This window comes from Hemitrygon akajei, chromosome 4 (genome assembly GCF_048418815.1).
Source record: "Hemitrygon akajei chromosome 4, sHemAka1.3, whole genome shotgun sequence".
NCBI classification, from domain to species: Eukaryota; Metazoa; Chordata; class Chondrichthyes; order Myliobatiformes; family Dasyatidae; genus Hemitrygon; species Hemitrygon akajei.
Window position 1 is genome coordinate 31,223,517 of NC_133127.1, and position 25,707 is coordinate 31,249,223.

At 40.1% G+C, this 25,707-nt stretch overlaps 1 protein-coding gene across 1 annotated transcript in view; it reads left to right on the forward strand.

Moving 5' to 3' along the window:
• Positions 1 to 2,077: 2,077 nt before the first annotated feature.
• The window catches only part of maea (macrophage erythroblast attacher, E3 ubiquitin ligase), a 90,930-nt gene continuing 67,300 nt past the window's right edge, over positions 2,078 to 25,707 (forward strand). The window contains exons 1-2 of the mRNA XM_073042244.1: positions 2,078 to 2,437; positions 3,504 to 3,686. Of these exons, the coding sequence (XP_072898345.1) occupies positions 2,369 to 2,437; positions 3,504 to 3,686 (252 nt within the window). The 5' untranslated portion in view covers positions 2,078 to 2,368. The remainder of the gene's footprint in view (positions 2,438 to 3,503; positions 3,687 to 25,707) is intronic.

Consider the following 25,707-nt stretch of genomic DNA (forward strand, 5'->3'; position numbering starts at 1 on the left):
GAGCTACGTGGATACGAAATTCCCTGGTGATCGGAGGCAGATGGTAGTAATGAAAAGCTTTTTTTTCTCTTATTGGAAATCTATGCCTAGTGGTGTACCACTGGGATTGGTGTTGGGACCTTTGCTGTTTATGATATAAATTAGCAACCTCAATATCAATGTGGGTAATATAATTGGAAAGTTTGCAGTTAACACCAACACTCACAGTTTTGTGAATGTTGAAGTTTATCTTGGATCAAAGGAAAATTGGGAGAAGCATTGGCAGGTGGAATTTAATCCCAGCAAATATGAGGTGATACATTTTTGGAATCAAAAAGGGATTAGACACAAACACCAGGGCACTGAGGAATGTTGATAAACAGAGAGACATTGGCATTCAAATCCATAAGTCCCTGGAAGTGGCAATACAGTTAGATAGTGTGGTGAAAAGGTATATGGCATGCTTGACCTAATAGGCTGAGGCATGGAATATAAAATGTGAGATGTTGCAACTTTACAAAACACAAGTTGGGCTGCATATATAGTATTCTGTGCAGGTCGCCACAGTATAGCAAGAATGTGGTGGCGTTGGAGAGAATACTGAAGAGATTCATCAGGATGTTTATTGGTTAGGTGGACTTTAGCTCCAGGAAGAAATTGAATAGGCTGAGTTTGTTTTCCTTGAAGGGAAGGAGTCAGAAAGTTGACATGATAGAGATATATAAGATTTTGAAGACACAAGAACTGCAGATGCTAGAATCTGGAATAACAAATAATTTGCTGTAGGAACTCAGCAAGACAAACAACATCGACTACAGATGCCTCTTGACCTGCTGAATTCCTCCAGCAGATTGTTACTTCAGATTATGAAAGGCATGGATAAAGGTGTCTTCTATGATAAAGGTAGATAAAAAAACAGACCGGCATATGTTTAAGGTCAGCCAAATGAGTTTTAATGTGAAAGAAAAGTTATTTTGAAACGCATAGTGGCTTATATCTGGAAACGCCTACCTGGGTTGGCAAAATCAGATGCATTACGTTTTTTCGTTAAGTGTCGAGTCGTATGAAGTGGGCGATCATGGTCTTTCCATGACCATGATTATTCTTGGAAATTTTTTCCACATAAATGGTTTGCCATTGCCTTCTTCTGGGCAGTGTCTTTACAAGATGGGTGACCCCAGCCATTATCAATACTCATCAGAGATTGTCTGCCTGGACTTTTGATAACCAGGACTTGTGATAAGCATCAGCTGCTCATTGAACATCCACCACCCACTCCCATGACTTCAAGTAACCTTGATTGGCAATACTTCTGCTTTGCCAGGATCTGTTTGGACATGGACATAGTCCCTAATGTGGGCAAAAACGATGAGTGTAGATGAGCATCGCCATGATGGGTCGAAGGACCTGTTTTTATTGGTACAACTCCATGAGATGTATAAAAGTATGACATTATTTCTACACGTTGTCTTAATCAACGCATGCCCAAGCATCATGAAAGGGGTGCATCTTATGCCAGATATTTGGCGAAGAGGGTGGAAGCTGGAAATTCAGAGAGCGCTCACTTTTGAACTGAACAGTTGAACGTAACAGTTGAGTATCCGTCACTCGGGAGAGGGGAGTGACTGGTCTCCGACACGTGAGGTAAAAGCGAGTTCTGCTTCCGACACACGGCAACCGGGCGAGGTGTCCATTTGTCATTCGGGGTCGGGGGTCGAAGGCCGGTCCGATCTCGGTCACGCGGGGAAGGGGGCGCGGCCTGGTTCCCTCACGTGCGGTGTGGGCGGGTCTTAGTTTCGTCCGGCAGAGAGTGGGCGCGGCCTAGTTGGTTATGCGCGGAGAGGGGGCGGGCCCCACTTGTGTCAGTCAGAGCTGGGCGGTGCTTTGTTCTGTCACGCAAAGGGAGGACGGGGATTGGTTTCGATCGGGCAATAAGGAGGCGGGGTTTGTATTCTGTCGCGCTGGGAAAGAGGGCGGGGCTTGTGTCCGTCACACAGATAGAGGGCGGGGCTTGTTCTGTCACGCCGAGAGAGGGTGGTGATTGGTTATTTCATGCAGAAGGGGGCGGGCTTGAGGCTGTCACATTGGGAGAAGGCGGAACGATTCCGATCGACGGCGTTGTGAGGAAATAGGCGGGGCTTGTTTCCGTCTCGCGGTGGAGTGGGCGGGGCCAGGCTTCTGTTTTGTCTTCGTTCGTTTTGTGAAGGTTGAGCTGCTGCCGCTTCCCCGATGGGATTGGAACAAAGTTGTGTTAAAGTGGTGAAATGAGATGGTTTGTGTTTTAGATCGTTGACGTCCTGCGCTGGCTGCTGTTGGCCTGGCCTCCTCGCGTCCCTTCGGGCTGCCCTTTCTACCCATGTTGCACCGCAGTATTGATGGTTGAGCTAAGATGGCGGTCCAGGAATCCGCTGCTCAACTATCGATGGCATTAAAGGTTCAGGAGTATCCCACTCTAAAGGTAAGCTTTGTGTCCGATGGCCATTGCCACCTCTCCGTAACCTGTTAATATCCTCAGCACATAATATACTCCTCAAACTACAAAATGCCACGTTTAGTTGACAGTTTTCAGGTTCTTATAAGATTAAATATTCGCTCAGACACCTTTGAGGGAATTAAACGTGAAGACTCCGTACTTTCAGTTAATGTTTGCTATTTGAAAAGAAAAAAAAGAGTTAATCGTTTCAATGTCAGGTACGTTAAAGATCAACGAATCAGCACTCGCCCGTTTTCCCAAGGTATAGTCGCAGTATTAAATGGTTTCGTTAATCACATAACTGGAAATCTGTTCTTATGTCAAAGCGAATTGTAAATCCTTCTAAGAATTTTATTTTTCAGTGGTTAAGTAATGTTAACATGCTGAAAGTTAACATCGCAGTGCTTAATCAAGGGCTGGAACAAATACTTGCTTTTCTGATGTCTGGAGGCATTGTGTAACAATAAAGCAGGAAAGTTGCTCTGCGTTGACTTCACTATTTGAAATCACGGTCAAAGGTGTGATTATCGAACGAACAATAGCAAATTTTTTCATAGGTTAAATGAAGCTATTGAAAATAAGATTTGATAGACGCTGATAATCTAAAATGTAATCAACAAAAGCTGATTCATCTGAATCAGTGAAGGTGGAAGCATTTTCTTCATCTGTAGTTTTTACTTGGCCTGATCCTTTTACCCAATGATTTTCATTTGTAATATCTAGTCAATCTATTGCATTGTTTAGTTTCAAGTGAATTCTTTTTGCCCAAGATTATTTTAATGTCTTTGTATTTAGTGAACTATTTGAATCTTCTGCAAGGTGGATTATAGAATAGAAGTCCATCTCATAACATGCACCACATTCAAATGGATAAGTGAATTAGCAAAATCTGTTGTAATTACCAAGCAGAATGATCTACAAGAGCCTGAAGCAGTGCTTTTCCCCTTCAAATAATTTCAGTAATACACAGGGAAAAAAAATCAGTAATTATTGATTTTTATCTCAATTTTAGCTCTGTACAATTGTAAATAATTGTTTTCTGTACTTGCAGGTACCCTATGAAACCTTAAATAAGCGTTTTCGAGCTGCTCAGAAGAATATTGACCGAGAAACTAGTCATGTGACCATGGTAGTTGCAGAACTGGAGAAAACATTGAGCAACTGCCCAGCAGTGGATTCAGTCGTGACCTTGTTAGATGGTGTAGTTGAGAAACTCAGCGCTTTGAAGAGAAAGGTACAAAAGTGTTTTGTTGGTAACAAAGTCTATGCTTTGGCCAGGTAACTCTTCATGGAGAATGAAAATGCTTTTCATATTTTAGAATGAGGGTTGATGGCTTTTAAACATCATCTCTGAAAATCAATGCATCACTCACTCATGCTGATGATTTGTATTTTTGTGGAAATAAAACCTCTTGTGTATTTCTACCTTGTGAAAATTCAAAATTGCAGAAGTGATCTCTATACAGTTCTTAACAGTCATTTGGAAGAAGATGTAATTGAAAATTTTTAAGTTATATACTTTTGATTGTATGGTAGAAATGTGCACATAGGAACAAGCTGTTTAGCTCACCATGTCCATACACTAATCCTGTGACCCTGACAGTCATAGTAGTGTAACATAGAAAAAGGCCATTTGGTCCAATACATCCTAGCCAAGATGCCCATCTACACTAATCCTGTTTATTTTTTTGCATTTAGCCCATATGTCTCTAAATTCCTCTCCTCTCCACATACCTGTCCAAGGGTGTCACAGTAGCATAGTGGTTGGTGGTGTAATGTTACAGCTTGGGGTGTCAAGTTGTAATATCATCAGAGGTTCGGAGATCAATTTCAGCACTGTCTGTAAGGAGATTGTACATTCTTCCTGCGATCATGTAGGTTTCCTCCAAATGCTCTGGTTTTCTCCCACAGATTGATCATTGTAAATTGTCCTCTCATTAGGCTAATGTTAAATAGATCGGTTGTTGGGCTGGAAGGGCCTGTTTGCACTGTATCTCTAAATACATAATGCTGTTTTACCTGCCTCTATCACCTGCTTCAGCAATTATTCTATATGCCCATCACCTTTTGTGTTTTTAAAAATAAAAAAAAAATTCCCATCAGGTCTCCTATATATACGTTTTCCCTCCCTGGTTAAAAACTATGTTCTCTAGTGTTAGCCTTTCCAGCTCTTGGAAAAAAGAATGTGGCCATTGCCCCTTTCTTGGCCCCTCATAATTTTATAAGGTACCCTTCCGCTTTCTGTGCTCTAGTGAGAACAATTTCAACTTGCTTGGTCACTCCTAATAAATAAAGCTCTTCATTCCAAGCAACATTTTGCCGAGCATCTTCTGTACTCTTTGTATTGCTACCACATCCTTTCTAAAGTGGGGAAATCAGAACTGTATAAGGTATTCCATGTGTAGACTTTGCATTAAACAGCTGCAATATGTCCCAGCTCTTGTACTCTATGCCATGTACGGACTGAGATTATTTTTGCTAATTATATGTTTGACCCGTTCCTGTTGGAATTTGCTGTTTTCAAGTAACCATATTAAGAAGCAGCCATATTCTTGCATCAAGAATGTGCATTGAAATTTTGTTAAATTTTATTTGCATTGAATTTTATTGTTTCCAGAGGCAATGATCAATCAAAATGTCTGACTCGTATAAAACAAAAATAATACCTAATCTATGTGGTTTGTCCTGCAAATCAGAGGTACACAGACTCTGTACGGAGCTGGATATGATTCTGAATAATACATTTATTTTCACTGACCTATTTACTTGTTCAGCTACTGAACTTGTATGTTAAATCTAATACAACCAACAAAAAACATTCTGAGCAGAACTCCCATTATTTCGAAGATACACTGAGTTTAACTTTTTGAGGCATGGCAATGACCTCATAAAAGAAAACCACATCCACTGCTTGACCAGGAAATAAGCTTTATTGTGTTCCAGATTGTGTATCCATGTTCAAGTCTATTGCCTTTCAGATAAAATTTGTAAGTATAGAGTTAGCCTTTTTTTCAATAGGTATATTTAACAGGTTTCAATAGGTACATTTATTGCCAGAGAAATGTATGCAATATACATCCTGGAATTTATTTTCCTTGTAAACATCCACGAAAGCAGAGGAGTGCCTTAAAGAATGAATGACAGTTAAATGTTAGAACCCAAAGCCCCCCCCCCCCCAGCTCCCCTCTCCCACGCATAAGCAGCAGCAAAGCAATGACCCCCTCCCCCACCATCAAAAAAGCATCGGCATCCCCCCCACCGAGCACTCAAGTGTGCAGCAAAGCATCAATAAAAACACAGACTTGAAGTACCTCAAAGACTACTCGTTCACCCAGTAATTTGACATACTGTCCTCACTAATAAGGGAAAAAGAGGTATCCCCGTTTCACAGTGAGAGGGGAGACATAACAAAAACAATTCGCCAATTTATGGTGTTAAAAGTCTGTTGCATCGCTTTTTCCTAGCTCAGTACCCAAACAACTCGGGTCTCTGGGCACGCAGCCAGCTCACTGCTTGCGATCGTCTGTCTCCCATGACACAACAGGCAGTGGCACCGACCTTGAATCTGCCTGCCTCCAGAGCTAATCCGGCACCCTGAAGGCACGCTGGTCTTCCAGGCTGCATCCTTGGCATATCAAAAAGCGGTCCCATTCCCGCAAAAAATCAAAGTCAGTGTGTAACTCCAGGTCAGGGTCTTCAAAAGAACCCTGAAAGGGAAAGAAAGAGATATTAAAGATGGAAGTAGAGCTGTTTCCGAAGATGCAAGCAAAGGAGTTGCCATTAGGCGCCATCATCAACCTAAGCTCCCATTATTAACTTTAACATGAATGCTACATTTAACAAATTTTGCAGCTGGAATTTGAATGCGCCTTGACATTTTTTTGATTTATTTGAAGTATATATGACAATGCAAAAATATTGTAGATGATCCAGTGCTGCAAAATTTTCACTGTGAAACTGACCTAAAAACCCTTAATGCTGCATCAGAGATATATATTTCACTCATGTTTATTTGCACATGTATGCTGTGTGTAATTTGTTAATTTAAGTTAACATACTTGTGTTGGTCTTTGTCTTGCAATGTACTGTGCTGCTGCTGCAAGGTGCTAATTTTCATAGCATTCATACCCTGTGTATGTATGCCTGGGAGTAATGAATTTGAGGAATGTCAGTGTTTTGGACATATGAAACATTCTTTTGTCATTACTGTATTTTCCATTTTCATCGATTCATGTTCAATGTCTATAAAAAGTACTTACTCCCCTCAGAACTTTTCATGTTTTATTACTTTACAAAATTGAGTCACAATGGATTTAATTTGGCTTTTCTGACACATCGCCAGAAAAAGACTTTGTTGTCAAAGTGAAAATAGAGCTCTGCAAAGTGATCTACATTAATTACAAATATAAAACACAATATAATTGATTGCTGAAGTATTCATCCCCTTTAATATGACACACCAAATCATCACTGGTGCAGCCAATTGGATTTAGAAGTCACATAATTAGTTAAATGGAGATCACCTGTGTGCAGTCAAGGTGTTTCAATTGATTGCTGTAAAAATACACCCGTATCTGGAAGGTCCAGTTGCTGATGAATCAGTATCCTGGTAATAACTACACTATGAAGACAAAGGAACACTCCAAGCAACTCCACGATAAGGTTATTGAAAAGCACATCAGGAGATGGATACAAGAAAATTTCCAAGTCACTGACTATCCTTTGGAGTGCGATTAAGCCAATCATCAGGAAATGGAAAGAATATGGCACAGCTGTGAACCTGCCTAGAGCAGGCCGTCCTCAAAAACGGAGTGACTGCAAGAAGGGGACTGGTGAGGGAGGCCACCAAGTGACCTATTGGCAACTTGGAGTTATAAGCTTCAGTGGGTGAGATGGGAGAGACTTCGCATACAACTGTTGTCTGGATACTTCACCACTTGTAGCTTTATGGGAGAGTGGCAAAGAGAAAACCACTGTTGGGGGGGGGGGGAAAATCTCGCATGAAATCTCGGCTAGAGTTGCCAGAAGGAATGTGGAAGACTCTGAAACCAACTGGGAGATGGTTCTGTGGTCTGATGAAACCAAAATTGAACTTTTTAGCCATCAATCTAAATGCATGTCATTTAAAAACAGCCATCCCTAATGTAAACCATGATGATGGCTGCATCATGCTGTGGGGATGCTTCACTGCAGCAGGTCCTGCAAGGCAGCAAAATACAGTGAAATCCTGGAGGAAAATCTGATGCAGTCTGCAAGAGAACTGCAACAGTACAAGATTTGTTTCCCAGCAAGACAATGACCCCAAGCATAAAGCCAAAGCTATGCAAGAATGGCTTAAAAACAGCAAAGTTAATTTACTGGAGTGGCCAAGTTACAGTCTACACATCAATCTAATTGAGAATATGTGGCTGGACTTGAAAAGGGGCTGTGGACTCATAATCCCCATGCAATCTGGCAGAACTTGCGCAGTTTTGTAAGGTAGGATGGAGAAAGATTGCAGTGTTCAGATATGCAAAGTTGATAGAGACCTATCCACTCAGACTCAAGGCTGTAATTGCTGCAAAAGTTGCATCTGTTAAATATTGACTTGAGGGGGGTGAAAACCTATGCAATCAAGTATTTTGTATTTTATATTTGTATTTAATATAGGTCACTTTGTAGAGATTTGTTTTCACTTTGACAAGGAAAGACTTTTTTCTGTCGATCAGTTCAAAAAAAAGGTCAAATCCACTGTACGGGGGTGATTGATATGTTCGTGACCTAAGGTAGAAGGAATCATTTTTAGAAAACCTAGCACATTTATTTTTCAACATAGTCCCCTCCTACATTTACACACTTAGTCCAGCGGTCGTGGAGCATACGGATCTTGGACCTCTGGAGAGTGTCCACAGATGGGTGATTGATAAGTTCATGACCTAAGATAGAAGGAGATGAGTTATTATCTTCAAATTTTCTGCATAATCACTCAAAGAGTTGACCTGCATGTGCATGTAACGAGAGCTGTACAACTCATCTCCTTCTACCTTTGGCCACGAACTTATCAATCACCCATCTGTGGACACTTTCTGGAGGTCCAAGATCCGTATGCTCCACGACCACTGGAGTAAGTGTATAAATGTAGGAGGGGACTATGGTGAAAAATAAATGTGCTCGGTTTTCTAAAATTGACTCCTTCTACCTTAGGCCTTGAACATATCAATCACCCCTCGTAATTCAGTGTTGTAAAACAATAAAACATGAAAACTTCCAAGGGGATGAATACTTTTTATAGGCGCTGTAGCTGTAAGCAATGTAATCACTTGAGTTGTTTTAGTATCATAACTTTATTTGTTCATCATTTTAAAAAAAAATCAAAAATTTGATTTGGAGGCATGTGCTAATAAATTTTAAATTTAACTCTTTGGAAGGTTTGTGTCTGGGGCTATAACTTGGTGGAACTTTTTAGATATACAACAAATTTATGGTTTTTACTACAGGATTTTTTAAATATAAGGATGAGTGATTCCATGAGCTGAGTAATGATAATTTGCTGAGAGATTTGCACTGTCTTCCTTGTGGTTATCAAGATCCTTCTTCTAAGGTAATACATTGTGGTTGTGGGTGAATTGATTTTATTCTGTTTTTGAATAGGAACCATAGACTTGTCCATAGATACAGTGGGTGATAATGCAGAGCTTGACACTCTTTGCTGCATGTTAAAGGTTTCTGTGTGCATGACCTCAAGTTTCTCAGTATAATCCTGAATTTCATTGCTTCAATGGTCCATCACTTTAAATGGTCATGTGCTAAAAATTATCATGACATGTCAGGGATTCTCATTAATTACAAATCATCTTGTCACAGACATTGGGGTTCTACTTGATTTTTTAGCCATCATGTTAATAGGATGATTTACAGCTCCATCATACATTAGTGTGGAGACCCAGAATTAAAGTGCAGAAACCATGAAGTTGTATTCTTCTGAACTGTAGAAAAAGATTCTTAATTGTTTTTTACATCTAATCTGATTATAATTCACCATGCAGTTTTTCTTTCTTGTATTAATCTTCTAATTGTCAAGCCATTGATCTGAGATTCAAATATCCATGTCAGCTTTTTATAGAGTCATTGAGCCATACATTATTGATACAGGTCTCTTAGGCCAACCAATCCGTTTCAAGCCATGGTGTCCGCTCAGTTCATCCCAGTCTCCTATGTTTGGCCAATATCCCTTGATACTCTGCTCCTTCATGTGCCTATCCAAGTGCTGCTTAAATGTTACTGTTGCACCTACTTTTGCCACCTCCTTGCAGCTCCTTTCATATATTCACCTCCCTCAGTGTGGAAAAAGATGGGCCTTGGGTCCCTTTTAAATCTTCCCTCTGATCCTATAACTGACTCTCATTCTGTACATGGATGAGAAAGGTATGAAGAGCTATGTTCCACGTGCAGGTCGATGGGACTATTTTGGCACAGACTGGATGGGCTAAAGGGCCTCTTTCTGTGCTGTAATGCTCTTTGACTCTATAACTGTGCCCCTAGTGTTGGGAAAAATCTTACTTATGCCTGGTGTAATTTTAAATGTTTCTATAGGATCATAACTCATTGTCTAAGGAGAAAAAGACGAAACCTGGCCAACTTTTCCCTTTTAACGTGGACTTTCTAGTCCAGGCAACATACTAGTAAATCCTCTCTACACTATTTTCTGTTTAACTACATCTTTAATATAACAAGGTGACCAGAACTGTGCATGATACTCACCAGTGACTTGTACAGCTGCAACGTCATGTCCCACATCTGCTCTCTGTGTCCTTACTGAAGACCAGCACACTAAGTACCTTTTTCACCACCCTGTTTGCCTGAGTGCTGCTGATTTCAATGAGCTATGCACTTGTACTCATCGCTGTTATTTCATTACGCTCTCCAATGCCCTACCATTCATATTCTAAATCCTGTGCTTTCCAAAATCCATTACCTCACATTGAAATCCATTTGTCACTTATCAACCCTTTTCCCTAACTGTTCAAAGTTCTTCTCGAATGAATAATAACCACCTTCACTATCTACAGCACTTCCTAATTGTGTGTCATCTGAAACTTTGATGATCAAGCCTTGTGCACTTGTATCCAAAACATTTATATAAATAACAAGTGTCACAACATCAGCACACTACTAGTCACCGGCCTCCATTCTGAGAGCCAACCTTTAATCACCACTCCTTTTTTTTCCTACCTCTGGGTCACTTGAATTTACTTAACTAGCTGTCCCTAGATTCCATGGGACCTAACCTTCAAGACCAGCTTACAACTTGGAACCATTTTTGAAGGCCTGGCTGAAGTCCAAATAAACAACATCCATTGTCCTACCCTCATCAACCCTTTTTGTTTACTTCTTTGTAACGGTCTGAAAGTTACATTGAGCCTGATTTTTACCATGCACAAAACCATTTTGACTTCGTCAGGCTTTATCTATTCAAATGCTTGTAGATTCTGTATTTCAGAATTTCCTCAACTAATTTCCCTGCCATTGATGTCAGTTTATAGTTCAGAATTAGTTGGAGCTGATCACGGGACACAGTGTATACTTCAGCACAGATGATAAAAATTCAACTTTTGGCCTGCACTGTAAGAATCAATCCCAAAATTTCACCCATTATGAGTAAAGATGTTGTTTTAAATGCATGAATAATTTTGAACTTGCAGTGCAGCACAATAGCTGTACTAACCCTGATCCTGCAATTTCATCTGTACCTTTCAAAAAGAAAATTGCAGGATACACCATAAAAGGAGGCTATTTGGTTTCTATAGGGTTTTTTCTTTCAAATGTTAGCCATGCCCTTTCAAACACTTCAGTTAAATCTGCCTCTGTTACTACTTCCACCCTCCCTATGTGGATTTCAGACTGTAATCCTTTGCAATGTGGCAGTTCTCTTAACAAAAAAATCCCTGATACCAGTACTTAGTGGATTTATCCTTGTTCCTTTTTTTAAACATAATGTAATTTTTGCAGTTCTTCAGTCCTTGTGCACCGCATTTTGTACCTGCAGAGCTGTGATAAGAACACAAGCACTGACAGAACTTTGTACATTTAAATTAAATTAACTCTCATTCTTCTGAATTTTGTATAGCATTGATAGGCTCAGTGTGCCTAATCTCTCATTGTGACAAACATGCCATCCCAGAATGCAGCTGGTGAATGTTTTCTTGTGCATTCTTACTCACAAGTAAATTGCTCACTGGGTAGAGAGGCCAGAACAATGTTCCAGCTTTGCTCTTATTGGGGCCCAACAAAATTCTGTTTGACATAATTTTTAGTTTCAAACTTTTCCAGTAACAGCCATTGTCAATTTAACTTCCTTGTCACATGCTCTACTTAACTAAGATAAAGAAAACAATAATAAAACAGAAACCCCAGTAAATATATTACAATTTATGTATATAAGCTATTTTATGTATGTCCATAATATAATGCTATCCACAGGAGTGTTTGTACATAAGGTGACTCTGACAGGAAATGAAGTAGTGATGGGTGGAGGTGTTGATCAGCCTTACTGTTTGGGGAAGTTAACTATTCATGTGTCCTGGCATGGATGCTGCATAGTCTGCTCCCTTGTATCCCTGAAACCTCATCCTTCACTGCCATCGAGCTTTGTATCGTCGTCATCATGTTCTTTCACTCAGGCACCTGCATTACATTTAAGCAGAACTTTAATGTAACTGTGACCTGCATTGCTTAAAACCAAAGTTTGGATGGTGACGTTAGGCTGGGGAGCACTTGCTTATCCAGCATAACCACCATGAGAAGATATCAGTGTTCTGTTTCTGAGATCGGTTCATGAAAAATATGGCCGTTTATAAGTTAATACATTTTAAATTTCTGTATTTAAATGCATTTAATTAACCAAGTAAATGCAGTGCTATTGTTAACAAGGTTAAGTAAGTCTTAAATCACAAACAACAGAAAATCTGCAGATACTGGAAATCCGAGCAAAACACACAAAATACTGGAGTCCTGTTGAAGGGTTTCAGTCTGAAACATTGACTGTACTCTTTTCAATAGATGCTGCCTGGCCTGTTGAGTTCCTCCAGCGTTTTGTGTGTGTTGCTATGTAAGTCTTGAGATGTTTATGATATGGTTGTGTGAATCCCAGTTATTCTGATACCATATACTGCACTACCAGCCTATGAATAACGTTTTTGGATATCTTACTTGAAAGTGGTTTGGGGGAAGGGGAAGGTGGTGTGGGGAATAGGACTATTTCTTAAACTTGGAAGTCTGAGGTAAAACGAGGAACTTGTAGCATTCAATTTTGAAGTGATCTTTTTTTTCATGAACTGTCTTTTGCAATGAAAATCTCGTAAAAGATGGTTTTGTTCCTTGATGCTCCGTGCCCCTATTCAAAGTCAAAATTGACAGTGATTACAATGTATAACCATGTACAAAAAATATTTATTGATCTTGAAATTTTCCTATCATTCTATTTTGTGGTACTTGGGTCCTCTGCTATTTTATCAATGACCAGGATCAAGTTTGTCAAACATGACCTTCTTGAACAAATCCTTGGCTTTCATTAATAATCCTGTGTATTTTTCATAGTAGTTAGTTGTGTACTATTCTCATTCCATCTGTGTTGGGTTGACTTTTTAAAATATAGTTCTAGTTGTCCCACCATGACCCTGACATAAGTCCAGATAAAAGAAGGATTAGGAGATTGTAGCTAAGAATTATTTCCCCTAGTTTACTTCATTAATCTTCAAGGAGTGGTGTCTCAGAAAGGCAGCGTCCATTGTTAAGGACCTCCAGCACCCAGGGTATGCCCTTTTCTCACTGTTACCATCAGGTAGGAGATACAGAAGCCTGAAGGCACACACTCAGCGAATCGGGAGCAGCTTCATACCCTCTACCATTCAATTCCTAAATGGACATTGAACCCATGGACACTACCTCACTTTTTTCTAATATACAGTATTTCTGAATTTTGCACGTTTTAATCTATTCAATATATGTATACTGTTATTTATTATTATAATTTTTATTTTATTTTCTTTTTTATATTATGTATTGCATTGAACTGTTGCTGCTAAGTTAACAAATTTCACGTCACATGCCGGTGACAATAAACCTGATTCTGATTAATACAGGATGTTGGATCCTCCAGGCTCAGTGACTTTTTAGCATGGAATTGGTAGTGCTGAACAAACTGGTCAGCGCAGTAGCCTATGCTGGCATTTAAACTCCCCCTGAGCCTTCTCCCATTCTTATTCACCTAAATTGTTTGTTTATAGATTCAAAGTGGAACAGGCCCTTCCGGCCCAACCCACCTAGTTAACACTTTCCTAATCACAGGACAATATACAATGACCAATTAACTGCTTAACTAGTACCTGGTTGGAGTGTGGACACAACTGGAGGACACAGAAGAAACCCAAGCCCTCACAGGGAGAATGTACAAACTCCTTACAGTTGACACCAGAATTGAACTATGAACTCCAACACCCCAAGCTGTGTTGTATTGTAGCTCTAACCGTTATGCCACTGTGGCACCCAAATCGTGTCGGCTGCTGGTAATGCCTTTTCTCACTTCCCTTTAAGTGCCTCCTGAATTTTTTTCCTTCAGTGGTGTTTATTGTCATTGCCAAATTTTTTATATTGATTTTTTTTTACCTTGTTAGTGTTTTACTGTAGCATTGACTGCAACTTCACTCTTATTGAAAACAACAGTCTCTCAATTTTAGGTTCCTAATTAGTTCCATTTTTCCCTTGAGTATAGTACAAGACATTTTTTACGTCCCATTTCATCTGGCTACTGCTCTGTTCCCAAATTCATCTGCTTATTCTTTTCCTTCAATATTCTCTGCACTTAAAACAAAAGATAGTTATTATAACTTGGATTACACACAAAATGCAGGCCAGGCAGCATCTGTGGAAAAGTTGATGTTTTGGGCTGAGACCTTTCATCAGAATGTGTCTGGTGCAGGTCAATGGGACTAGCGGAATAAAGTTTTGTCACAGACTAGAAGGGCCAAATGGCCTGTTTTCTGTGCTGTAGTATTCTGTGGTTCTAATGAAGGGCCTCAGACTGAAACATTGACTGTTTACTCTTTTCCATGTATGCTGCCTGCTGAGTTCTTCCAGCATTTTGTGTGTATTGCATGGATTTCCAGCATCTATAGTTTTTCTAGTACTGGCTTTTCTTTACCTTTTCTCTTGAGTCAGGCAAGGTATTTGTATCTTCTTTCCTTCGATCAAAACTCTCAAAAGTTAGCACACATTCAGTTAAGTATTTTTATGGTCAGTGATATTTGTTCTTGTCTGCAGCTATTATAAATCTAATCACGTAATCCACCCTTGAATAATGCTCTCCTTGCCTACTTCATTCAATGTAACTTTTGGTGTTCAGTTAATTCACCTTTTCACACCTAAATTAACCTTCTCTAACCTTGACAGTATTGATAGCAGTAATTAAACTTTAATGAGAGTAAACAAGACTTGACATATTGCCATTTAATCTGAGGTTAAAAGCATGTATAATAGATACATGTCCTGGACACCATTGTTGAGAATGATCGTGTGAAAGGTATTGCCGCCTATCCCTAATGATTACTGTCTGTTGGTCAGGAAGTCAAGGATACAGTTGCAAAGGAAAGTGTTGAACCCCAGGTCTAGTAGTTTGAAAATGTGCTTGCTTGGATTTATAGTGCTGAAGGCTGAGCTGTAGTCAATAAACAATAGCCAAACATAAGTAGTCTTACTTGTCCAGATGCTCCCAAGATGAGTGATGGTATCCACAGTAGATCTGTTTAGTCCACCCGCCAGTGAATTACAGTGGGTTCAGCTTGCAGCGCACACAAAACGCTGGAGGAACTCAGCAGGCCAGGCAGCGTCTAGGAAAAGAGTACAGTCGATGTTTTGGGCCAAAACCTGGGGGGAATGAATGTTGAGTAGAATTAATGGGTGGGGGAAGAGAAAGAGAATCACCAGGTGGTAGGTGAAACCCGAAGGGGGAGGGATGAATTAAAGAGCTGAGAATAAATTTGGTGAAAGAAACAGAAGGCCATGGAAGAAAGAAAAGGGGGAAAGAGCACCAGAGGGAGGCGATGGTCAGGCAAGGAGATGAGGTGAGAGAGGGAAAAGGGGATAGGAAATGGTGAAGGAGAGGGGATGGCGGGCATTTCCAGAAGTTCTTGAAATCAATGTTCATGCCATCAGGTTAGAGGTTATCCAAATGGATTATAAAATGTTGTTCCTTCAACTTGGATGTGGCCTCATCACGACAGTAGAGGAGGCCATGGAAAGACATTGGAATGAGAAGTTGAATTAAAATGGGTGGCCACTGGGAGATCCAGCTTTTATGGCGGACAGAGCGTAGGTGCTCGGCTAAGAGGTTTCTCAATCTATGTTGTGTCTCACCGATATACAGGAGGCCAAACTGGGTGCACCAGATACAGTATATGACCCCAAAGTGAAGTGTCACCTCACCTGGAAGGCCCTGTATGATATACTGAGGCCACAATTGGGTTGGAGGAACAACACCTTATATTCTGTTTTGGTAGCCTCCAATCTAATGTAAGTTAGGTTGTAGTAAGTATGCAGATGATACTAAGGTAGGTGACATTGTGGATAATGAAGTAGGTTTTCAAAGCTTGCAGAGAGATTTAGACCAGTTAGAAGAGTGGGCTGAACAATGGCAGATGGAGTTTAATGCTGATAAGTGTGAGGTGCAACATTTTGGTAGGAATAATCTGAATAGGACATACATCATAAATGGTAGGGCATTGAGGAATGCAGTAGAACAGAGTGATCTAGGAAAAATGGTGCATAGTTCCCTGAAGGTGGAATCTCATGTGGATAGGGTGGTGAAGAAAGCTTTTGGTATGCTGGCCTTTATAAATCAGAGCATTGAGTATAGGAGTTGGGATGTAATGTTAAAATTGTACAAGGCTTTGGTAAGGCTGAATTTGGAGTATTGTGTACAGTTCTGGCCACTGAATTATAGGAAAGATATCAACAAAATAGAGAGAGTACAGAGAAGATTTACTAGAATGTTACTTGGATTTCAGCACCTAAGTTACGGGGAAAGGTTGAACAAGTTAGGTCTTTATTCTTTGGAGCATAGAAGATTGAGGGGGGACGATAGAGGTATTTAAAATAATGAGGGGGATAGATCGAGTTGACGTGGATAGGCTTTTTCCATTGAGAGTAGGAGATTCAAACAAGAGGACATGAGTTGAGAGGGGGCAAAAGTTTAAGGGTAACACAAGGGTGATTTTCTTTACTCAGAGAGAGGTAGCTGTGTGGAACGAGCTTCCAGTAGAAGTGGTAGAGGCAGGTTCGGTATTGCCATTTAAAGTAAAATTGGATAGGTATATGGACAGGAAAGGAATGGAGGGTTATGGGCTGAGTGCGGGCCACTGGGACTAGGTGAGTATAAGCGTCGGCACGGACTAGAAGGGCTGAGATGGCCTGTTTCCATGCTGTAATTGTTATATGGTTATATAATGGCATGAACATTGATTTCTTGAACTTCCGGTAATGCCCCCCAACTTCTCTCTCCTTCACCATTTCCCACCCCCCTTTCCCCCACTCATCTCCTTGCCTGCCCATTGCCTCCTGGTGCTCCTCCCCCCTTTTTTCGATGGCCTTCTGTCCTCTTCTATCAGACTCCTCCTTCTCCAGCCCTGTATCTCTTTCACCAATCAACTTCCCAGCTCTTTACTTCATCCCTTGTTTCACCTATCACCTTGTGTTTCTCTCCCCTCCACCCACATTTTAAATCTACTCCTCATGTTTTTTCCTCCAATCCTGATGAGGGGTTTCGGCCTGAAATGCTGACTACTCTTTTCCTAGATGCTGCCTGGCCTGCTGAGTTTCTCCATCGTTTTGTGTGTGTTGCTGAGATTTCCAGCATCTGCAGAATTTCTCCTGTTTGTGAGTGGATTGAGCTTGTCTGGGAGGCTGGATTTAACATGGGTTCCCAACCTGGGGTCCATGGACCCCTTGGTTAATGGTCCATGGTATAAAGAAGGTTGGGAATCCCTAATGTGTGTCATGACCAGCCTCTTGAAGCACTTTGTGATTGTGGGTATCAGAGCCACTGGGCAAAAATCATTTAGGCATATCACCTTGTATTTCTTAGGTACTTGGATCATAGTGTTCTTACAGCAGGTGGGAATCTCAGATTGAAGCAGGGCGAAGATAAAAAATCTCAGATACCACCACCCCCACCAGCTGATCTTTGGAGTATCTAAGGACACCAGCAGGGGCACCATCGAGCCAGATGCTTTCTACAACTTCATTCTCTGGAAGACTGACCTTGTGTCTGCAACAGTGGATGTAGGTGCATTGGAAGCTGTAGGGATTGGTCTTGAGCATAGATGTATTAAGTACATAAAGCATTCTTGGAGTGTATGTGGATAACAAGAAATCATTAAAAAAATCCAAAATGAATACTTCCCACAAATATTTGGAGCAAATACTTGTTATACTGGAGACAGATCAAGAAAGTTCCCTGTACTTAAACTCTTGTCTCCACCTTGCACTTTTATACTTTTATTTAAAAGTTGGAAGTAGGATAACAAAACTCTTCTGTTATCAATGCACTTATTCCATAATTTGTTTGCTAATTTACCAATCCATCACTTTCCCACTACACTGTACTTAGTAATTAGTAGTGCATACTTAGTATAAACTCCCTTGCCATTAATCTTTAATGTTGTGCCTTTGATCTCTCATCTGCATCATTTTTCTCTTGTGTAGTAATGGCTTCTTTGATCATTAAGTTATTTACTATCTTTCCTGAATACTATATAGTAAGGACTGTTAAATTCCAAATTTTCCTGTGACTTGGGTGTGTTTTTGGCATTGTATCTGGTATCTGTGTGCTCATTATGTTAATTGCCATGCTACACTCATGATGAAATATACCTAAAAGGTCCTTCATTTTACAGAACTTTTAAAGTAGTGAAATTGTTCCAAGTCCTTCACAGGAGTGTTATCAGGCAAAGAATGGACGTCCAGATTCATAAGATTTGGGAGCACAAGAACTAGATTTGGTGTTGCTTCCTTCCGTTTTAGGCTGGAACTAGATCAAGAAAGTCTCTTACTCATTTTTTTTTTAAAGGAGTTCCTGTTTTGCTTCTGGGGAACCCAGTTTAATTGTAGGGGTAGTTTTTAAAGTTCACGTTATAGGAAAAAAGGGAGACAGAAAGAATTTAGAAGGGCATTTCAAAGCTTGGCAGCTGTAGGTTTGGCTGGAGCTGAATGTGGGCTAAATTCTGAATGTGAACGGCAAGTAACTGTTCTTAATTTGAAGGTAGTATTTAATTTCATGTAGGAAAAAGCACTTGAGCCTGGTCAAACATGTGCAACTTGTGCTTTGAGCTGCTCTTTTTAGTGATATGTCAAGTTATAACTATGAACAAATTAATTTACTCCCCTTGTGTTGGTAACCATACCTCAATAAAATATAGTTTTTTATCAGAAAGAGAATCTTTTTGTTGTAATGTTGCCTTTTGTACCAGCAAAATAATTTTTTTTCTAAATGAGTATTAATATCTATTTTTATTCGCAATGCATGTAACAAATTATTTTAAGTAAGATCTGTAGTCCACAAGAATAAATGATGTACATCAAAGCTTCTGGAGAGAAAATACTTGATTTCCGTTGACTGACAGAAGTAGCATGTTGTGTTCATGCCCCCTTGGATGATACATTTTTCAATATGTTAAGCAGTTGAATGACAAAGAAAGAATATTAGTTGAGTGTTCTATTTACTTTAATGAAATCAAGAAATTTGGTATTTTTGTATTTCCTTTCTTCGGGCAGAACTGGTCCTCACCCTCAGTAATTTCTCCTTCGACTCCTCGCATTTACTCCAAACTCAAGGGATAGCCTTGGACACCTGCATACTCAACTATGCCTGTCTTTTCATTAGCTATGCAGAATAGTACATGCTTCAAACCTTCCCTGGAAATGCTCCCCAACTCTTTCTGTGCAACATTGACAACTGCATTGGTACTGCTTCTTCATGCACCCATGTTGAGCGCATCAATTTCATCCTCTTTGCCTCCAACTTCCACCCTGCCCTCAAATTCACTTGATCTATTTCTGACACCCCTCTCCCCTTTCTCAATCTGCCTCAATTACTGGAGACAAACTGTCTACTGTTATCTTTTATAAACCAACTGATTCCGATTATTTTCTTGACTATACCGTTCTTTCTCTCTGTTCCCCCCCCCCACTGTCTCCTGTAAAAATGCTATTCCCTTTTCTCAGTTCCTTCATCTCTACCGCATCTGTTCCCAGGATGAGGCTTTTCTTAGATGTCCTCCTCCAAATAATGGTGTTTCCGTTCATTCCCCGTTGATGCTTCCCTCACTCGTCTCTTACATTTCCTGGACATACGTGGTCACCCCCTCTTCCCAATGTCTTAACAGTGATAGAGTTTCTCTTGTCCTTGCCTACTGCCCCATGAGCCTCCACATCCAACACATCATTATTCTGTCTGGGAGGAAAAACATTCCCTCACCCTTCTCTCTTCTATTCCCCATTCTGGCTCTTGTCTCTTCTCCTTACTTGCCTATCGCCTCCCCCTAATGTCTCCTTTCTTTAATCCCATGGTCCACTCTCCTCTCCTATCAGATTCCTTCTTCTCCAGCCCCTTATCCCACCCATCTGGCCTTACCTACAGTGGTATGCAAAAGTTTGGGCACCCCGGTCAAAATTTCTGTAACTGTGAATATTTAAGTGAGTGGAAGATGAACTGATCTCCAAAAGTCATAAAGTTGAAGATGAAACATTATTTTCAACATTTTAAGCAAGATTAGTGTATTATTTTTGTTTTGTACAATCTGAGAGTGGAAAAAAGGAAAGGAGCACCATGCAAAAGTTTGGGCACCCCTGGAGATTTGAGCTCTCAGATAACTTTTACCAAGGTCTCAGACCTTAATTAGCTTGTTAGGGCTATGGGTTGTTCACAGTCATTGCTAGAAAAGGCCAGCTGATGCATATTTCAAAGCTTTATAAATACCCTGACTCCTCAAACCTTGTCCCACAATCAACAACCATGGGCTTCTCTAAGCAGCTGCCTAGCACTCTGAAAATTAAAATAAATAATACCCACAAAGCAGGAGAAAGCTATAAGAAGATAGCAGAGCGTTTTCAGGTCGCCGTTTCTTCAGTTTGTAATGTAATTAAGAAATGGCAGTTAACAGGAATGGTGGAGGTCAAGTTGAGGTCTGGAAGACCAAGAAAACTTTCCAAGAGAACTGCTCATAGGATTAGAAAGGCAAATCAAAACTCCTGTTTGTCTGAAAAGCCCTTCAGGAAGATTTAGCAGACTCTGGAGTGGTGGTGTACTGTTCTACTGTGCAGCAACACCTGCATAAATATGACCTTCATGGAAGAGTCATCAGAAGAAAACCTTTCCTGCGTCCTCACCTCAAAATTCAGTGTCGGAAGTTTGCAAAGGAATATCTAAACAAGCCTGATGCATTTTGGAAACAAGTCCTGTGGACTGATGAAGCTAAAATAGAACTTTTTGGCCGCAGTGAGCAAAGGTAAGTTTGGAGAAAAAAGGGTGCAGAATTTCACGAAATGAACACCTCTCCAACTGTTAAGCACGAAAGTGGATAGATCATGCTTTGGGCTTGTGTTGCAGCCAGTGGCACGGAGAACATTTCACTGGTAGAGGGAAGAATGAATTCAATTAAATGCCACCAAATTCTGGAAGCAAACATCACACCGTCTGTAAAAAAAAAAAAAGCTGAAGATGAAAAGAGAATGGCTTCTACAACAGGATAATCCTAAACACACCTCAAAATCCTCAATGGACTACCTCAAGAGGCGTAAGCTGAAGATTTTGCCATGGCTCTCACAGTCCCCCGACCTAAGCATCATCGAGAATCTGTGGATAGACCTCAAAAGAGCAGTGCATGCAAGACAGCCCAAGAATCTCACAGAACTAGAAGCCTTTTGCAAGGAAGAATGGGTGAAAATCCCCAAACAAGAATTGAAAGACTCTTAGCTGGCTACAGAAAGTGTTTACAAGCTGTGATACTTGCCAAACAGGGTACTAAGTACTGACCATGCAGGGTGCCCAAACCTTTGCTTCGGGCCCATTTCCTTTTTTGTTATTTTGAAACTGTAAGAGATGGAAATTTAAAAAAGTATTCTTTCTTAGAATATTAAAGAAATGTGTCATCTTTAATTTTATGCTTTTTGGAAATCATGTCATCTTTTACTCACTTAGCTATTCACAGTAACAGAAATTTTGACCAGGGCGCCCAAACTTTTGCATGCCACTGTATCACTTTCTAGCTTATCTTTCCCCTCTCGCACCATTTTATTCTGGCGTCTTCCCCTTTTCTGCAGAGCCCTGAAGAACGGTCTCAGCCCAAATCGTCCACTATTTAATCATTTGCATAAATGCTGCCTGACCTCCTGAGTTTTTCCAGTATTTTGTGTGTGCTTGTCTGGATCTGCAGCATCTGTTGTGTTTATTTGGCATGGACAAACTAGCAACTTGACAGTCGGCAACAAGGGTATGTAATTGACATTAAACAAGGATGAATAATTTTATTGGAATGTGATTTTTATTTGTGCATTTTATGGAAACTAGGATAATACTACCTCCTTTCCATTTGATTTACTTCTTAATGCAAGGAAAAGAGGTAATGAGTTAGTTTTCACCTCTTGGTGCCTTTACCTAAGCCTTGCCAAACACTTGGCAGACTTTGAGACTTGTCCATTTCTGTAATTTTTGATCTAGATCTCTATTTCACTTGCCGGCAATTGTTTCAAATTGACTAATGGAGCAGCAGGCGCAGTCGTTGACCTCTGATTGTAACCACTGCTAAATCTACAGATAGACCCTCAACCACAGAGTCAAAATATCACATTTAAAGGAAATTGCAGGAAAGTCAAGGTTCCTAATCAATTGCAAAAGTGACTAGGTGATGGACAAACACTAGGTACAAATAGATCGCGTCCGAGGTTGCTGAGTGAAATAAGGGGGGAATTGCAAAACTACTAGCCATAATTTTCCTACCTCCTTGGATATAGGATGGCTTGAGGCGTAGTGAATTAAAAATGTTGCACCCTACCTTAAAAGGCCTGTTATTCCTGTTATTTTCAACTTTGGGAAGCTTTTAGAATTCCAGGATAAAATGAATAGTAGCAGGCAAAATATGAATTTGTTAATGGAAGCCAGCATGGTTTCTTAGATATAATGTCATGGATGACTGAAGATCACACTAATATTGATGTGTTGGTGTGTGACAAGGTGCCACATAATAGGAGAAGCATATGAAGTGAATGGGGTAATGGCAATAGAAGTAAGTATTTGATTTTGATAGAAAAGAGTCATGCTGTCCATTTGTAGTTCGATCTGGAGGAAGGTAGTTTAGAGTGTATTTCAATTAAATGTAACATTTTAATGGTAAAGGACAAACACCGGGAGTAACATTTTGAAATTGAAATCAGACCTGCTTAGGCTGGTTCAGATAAATTGAACAGATGCATAAACAGGTGAGGACTAGATGGATGTGGATATCATGCAGGCAGCTGGTTTAATTGGTATCATTGTAAAGGTCTGAGCCTGTGATATGCTTTCTTGCATTCTTATGATTTAGCAAAAAGTGGACAAGTTTTAATGCAAGTTCACCTGGTGTCAGAAGTTTGACACAGGAGAAAGCTGTAAAGCTAGGATCATGCTCCTTTGAATCTCCCCCTCTCCCCCTCTCCCCCTCTCCCCCTCTCCCCCTCTCCCCCTCTCCCCCTCTCCCCCTCTCCCCCTCTCCCCCTCTCCCCCTCTCCCCCTCTCCCCCTCTCCCCCTCTCCCCCTCTCCCCCTCTCCCCCACAATCTATGGAAAAGAATCACATGTATTTTAGAGGAGATGTGTTAAAGATGCTCAAAACACAAGGTTTGGGTCAAAGCAAGCAGAGATGAATTGATCCTAGTGATCTAACAGTCAAGAACCCGATAATATAGATTTAAAATGAGGGGTTCTTTCTCCAAAGATGTAATAAGAAAATCTCCATACACAGTTTGAATTTAAGGACTCTGATCAAATTTGAGTTAAACATAAATTGAAAGTATTTTCTAGTCATTGAGAAATAATCTGCAGAGGACCAAGATTATTTTAGGTTTAATCTTTGCCACAATAACAATGAACAGTCCAGAAGGCTGAGAATTGTTGAACTAATCATATTTAATGCCATTACTCTAGGTATACATATGTCTGTTAGAAACTCATTTGTTCTATCTACCCAATATTTTGCTCTCCTATCATTTGTTGACTTTGATATGTGACTTTATTCCTTAAATCAAGCAAATTTAGAAATGAAAATGTTAAGGTTCATGTATTAATTCCTATGGAAAACATTTGTTTCAGCCAATATTAACTCTTTATTTAGTTCTTCTCTAGCCCTACCAACTGCCAAACCTACAGTTTGCAGCCTTTTGCAAAAGGTTGTTCAATTGTTTATTTTTGTTTTGGCTTATTATCGTATGTAGGATTTTCCCATTTGTCGCTGCCTATTTCAAGCCCTTCACTTTGCAATTAATTCCATAATTGACATCAATATTGCAACTTATGGATCAACACTGAGATAGTAAAATTAATTGGTAGGTTGCTGGATGTTACTGACCTCGGATTAAATTAAAAGGTTCTTGGAATATCATTGGCATTCCTCCTAATCTTCTCCTTAAATATTTCATCTTTCAACCTTAATCTATGACCTTTAATTCTAGTCTAGCATAATCTCAGTGGAAAAAGCCTCCTTGCATTTACCCTTCTTTCTTCCTCATTAGACTGAGGGGTGACCTGATAGAACTACATAAAGTTATGGAAAGCACAGAGAGGATGGGTAATCAGTCTTTTCCCCTGAGGGTGGAAATGTCAAGCACAAAACATTGCTTTAAGGTGTGAGGGGGAAAGTTAAATGGAGATGTGCTTCAAAATCTAAGTCTTTCTACCTCCTTCTGCAGCTGAATCCTTGACTTCCTGATCAGGAAACCAGTCAGGGCAGATTGGTAAAATCATAAGATTCAGGAGCAAAATTCGGCCATTTGGTCCATCAAATCTGCTCTGCCATTTCAATATGACTGACCAATTTGCCTCTCAGCCCCAATCTCCTGCCTTCCCATATCCCTTCATGCCTTGCCCAATCCATAATCTATCAGCCTCTCCACCTCACTGACCATCAACACAGGCGCACCTCAAAAATGCATGCTTAGCCCACTTCTCTACACTCATGACTGTATGGATGGGCACAGCTCAAATCCGATTTATAAATTTGCCAATAACACTACTGTTGTTGGCAGAATCTCAGTTGGCAACGAGTGAGAAAGATCAGCTGGTTGAGTGGTGTTGCAATAACAATCTCACACTCAACATCAAACTGAAGAATTGATTGTGAACTTCAGGAAGGGAAGTCGGGTGAAAACACACCAGTTTTCAGTGCTCAGTGGGGGAATGAGTAAGCAGTTTGAATTTCCAGGATGTCACCATCTCTGAGGACCTAGGCATGCCGGCTTCTCTGCTTTATTAAGAGTTTGAGGAGTTTTAGTGCATTACTACAGACTCTAGCAAATTTCTGTGGTTGTACAGTGGAGAGTGTTGTGACTGGTTGCATCACCATCTGGTTTGGAGACTTCAAAGTGCAGAATTCAAATAGGCTGCAGATGGTTGTAGACCCATCCTGCTCCATAATGGACACAGTCCACACACTATTGAGGACATTTTAAAGACGCAATGCCTCAAGAAAGCAACATCCAAGATTAAAGACCCTCACCATCCAGATCATGATCTCTTCTTACTACCATAGAGAGAAAGTACAGAAACATGAAGCTGCATGTTCCATGTTTCAAGAAGTTTCTTCACTTCCACTATTAGATTTCTGAACAGTCCATGAACCCTTAAACACCCCCTTGTTATTCCTGATTTGTGCTTTTTCTTTTTTGGTAATTTAGTAATTTTTATGTCTTGCACTGTGTACTGCCACAAAACATTAAATTTCATGATATATGCCAGTGATAATCTGATTCAGACATTATTTGCTCTTGACTTTTTCCTTGTCAGTTGCTAAGTTTTGACTTTTTTCTTTCTCATTGTCAACTAGTGCTATTTTAAAATTATTAACTATGCCTTATGTGAATTCTTATGTTATCCTATTGCTTCAGAAAATTTCTCAATCCATTTAAGTCGTCTCTAGTTTACTCTTTGTAGCTTGCATTTATATTTAAGAACCTGATTTGAGATTGAACTGATTACTT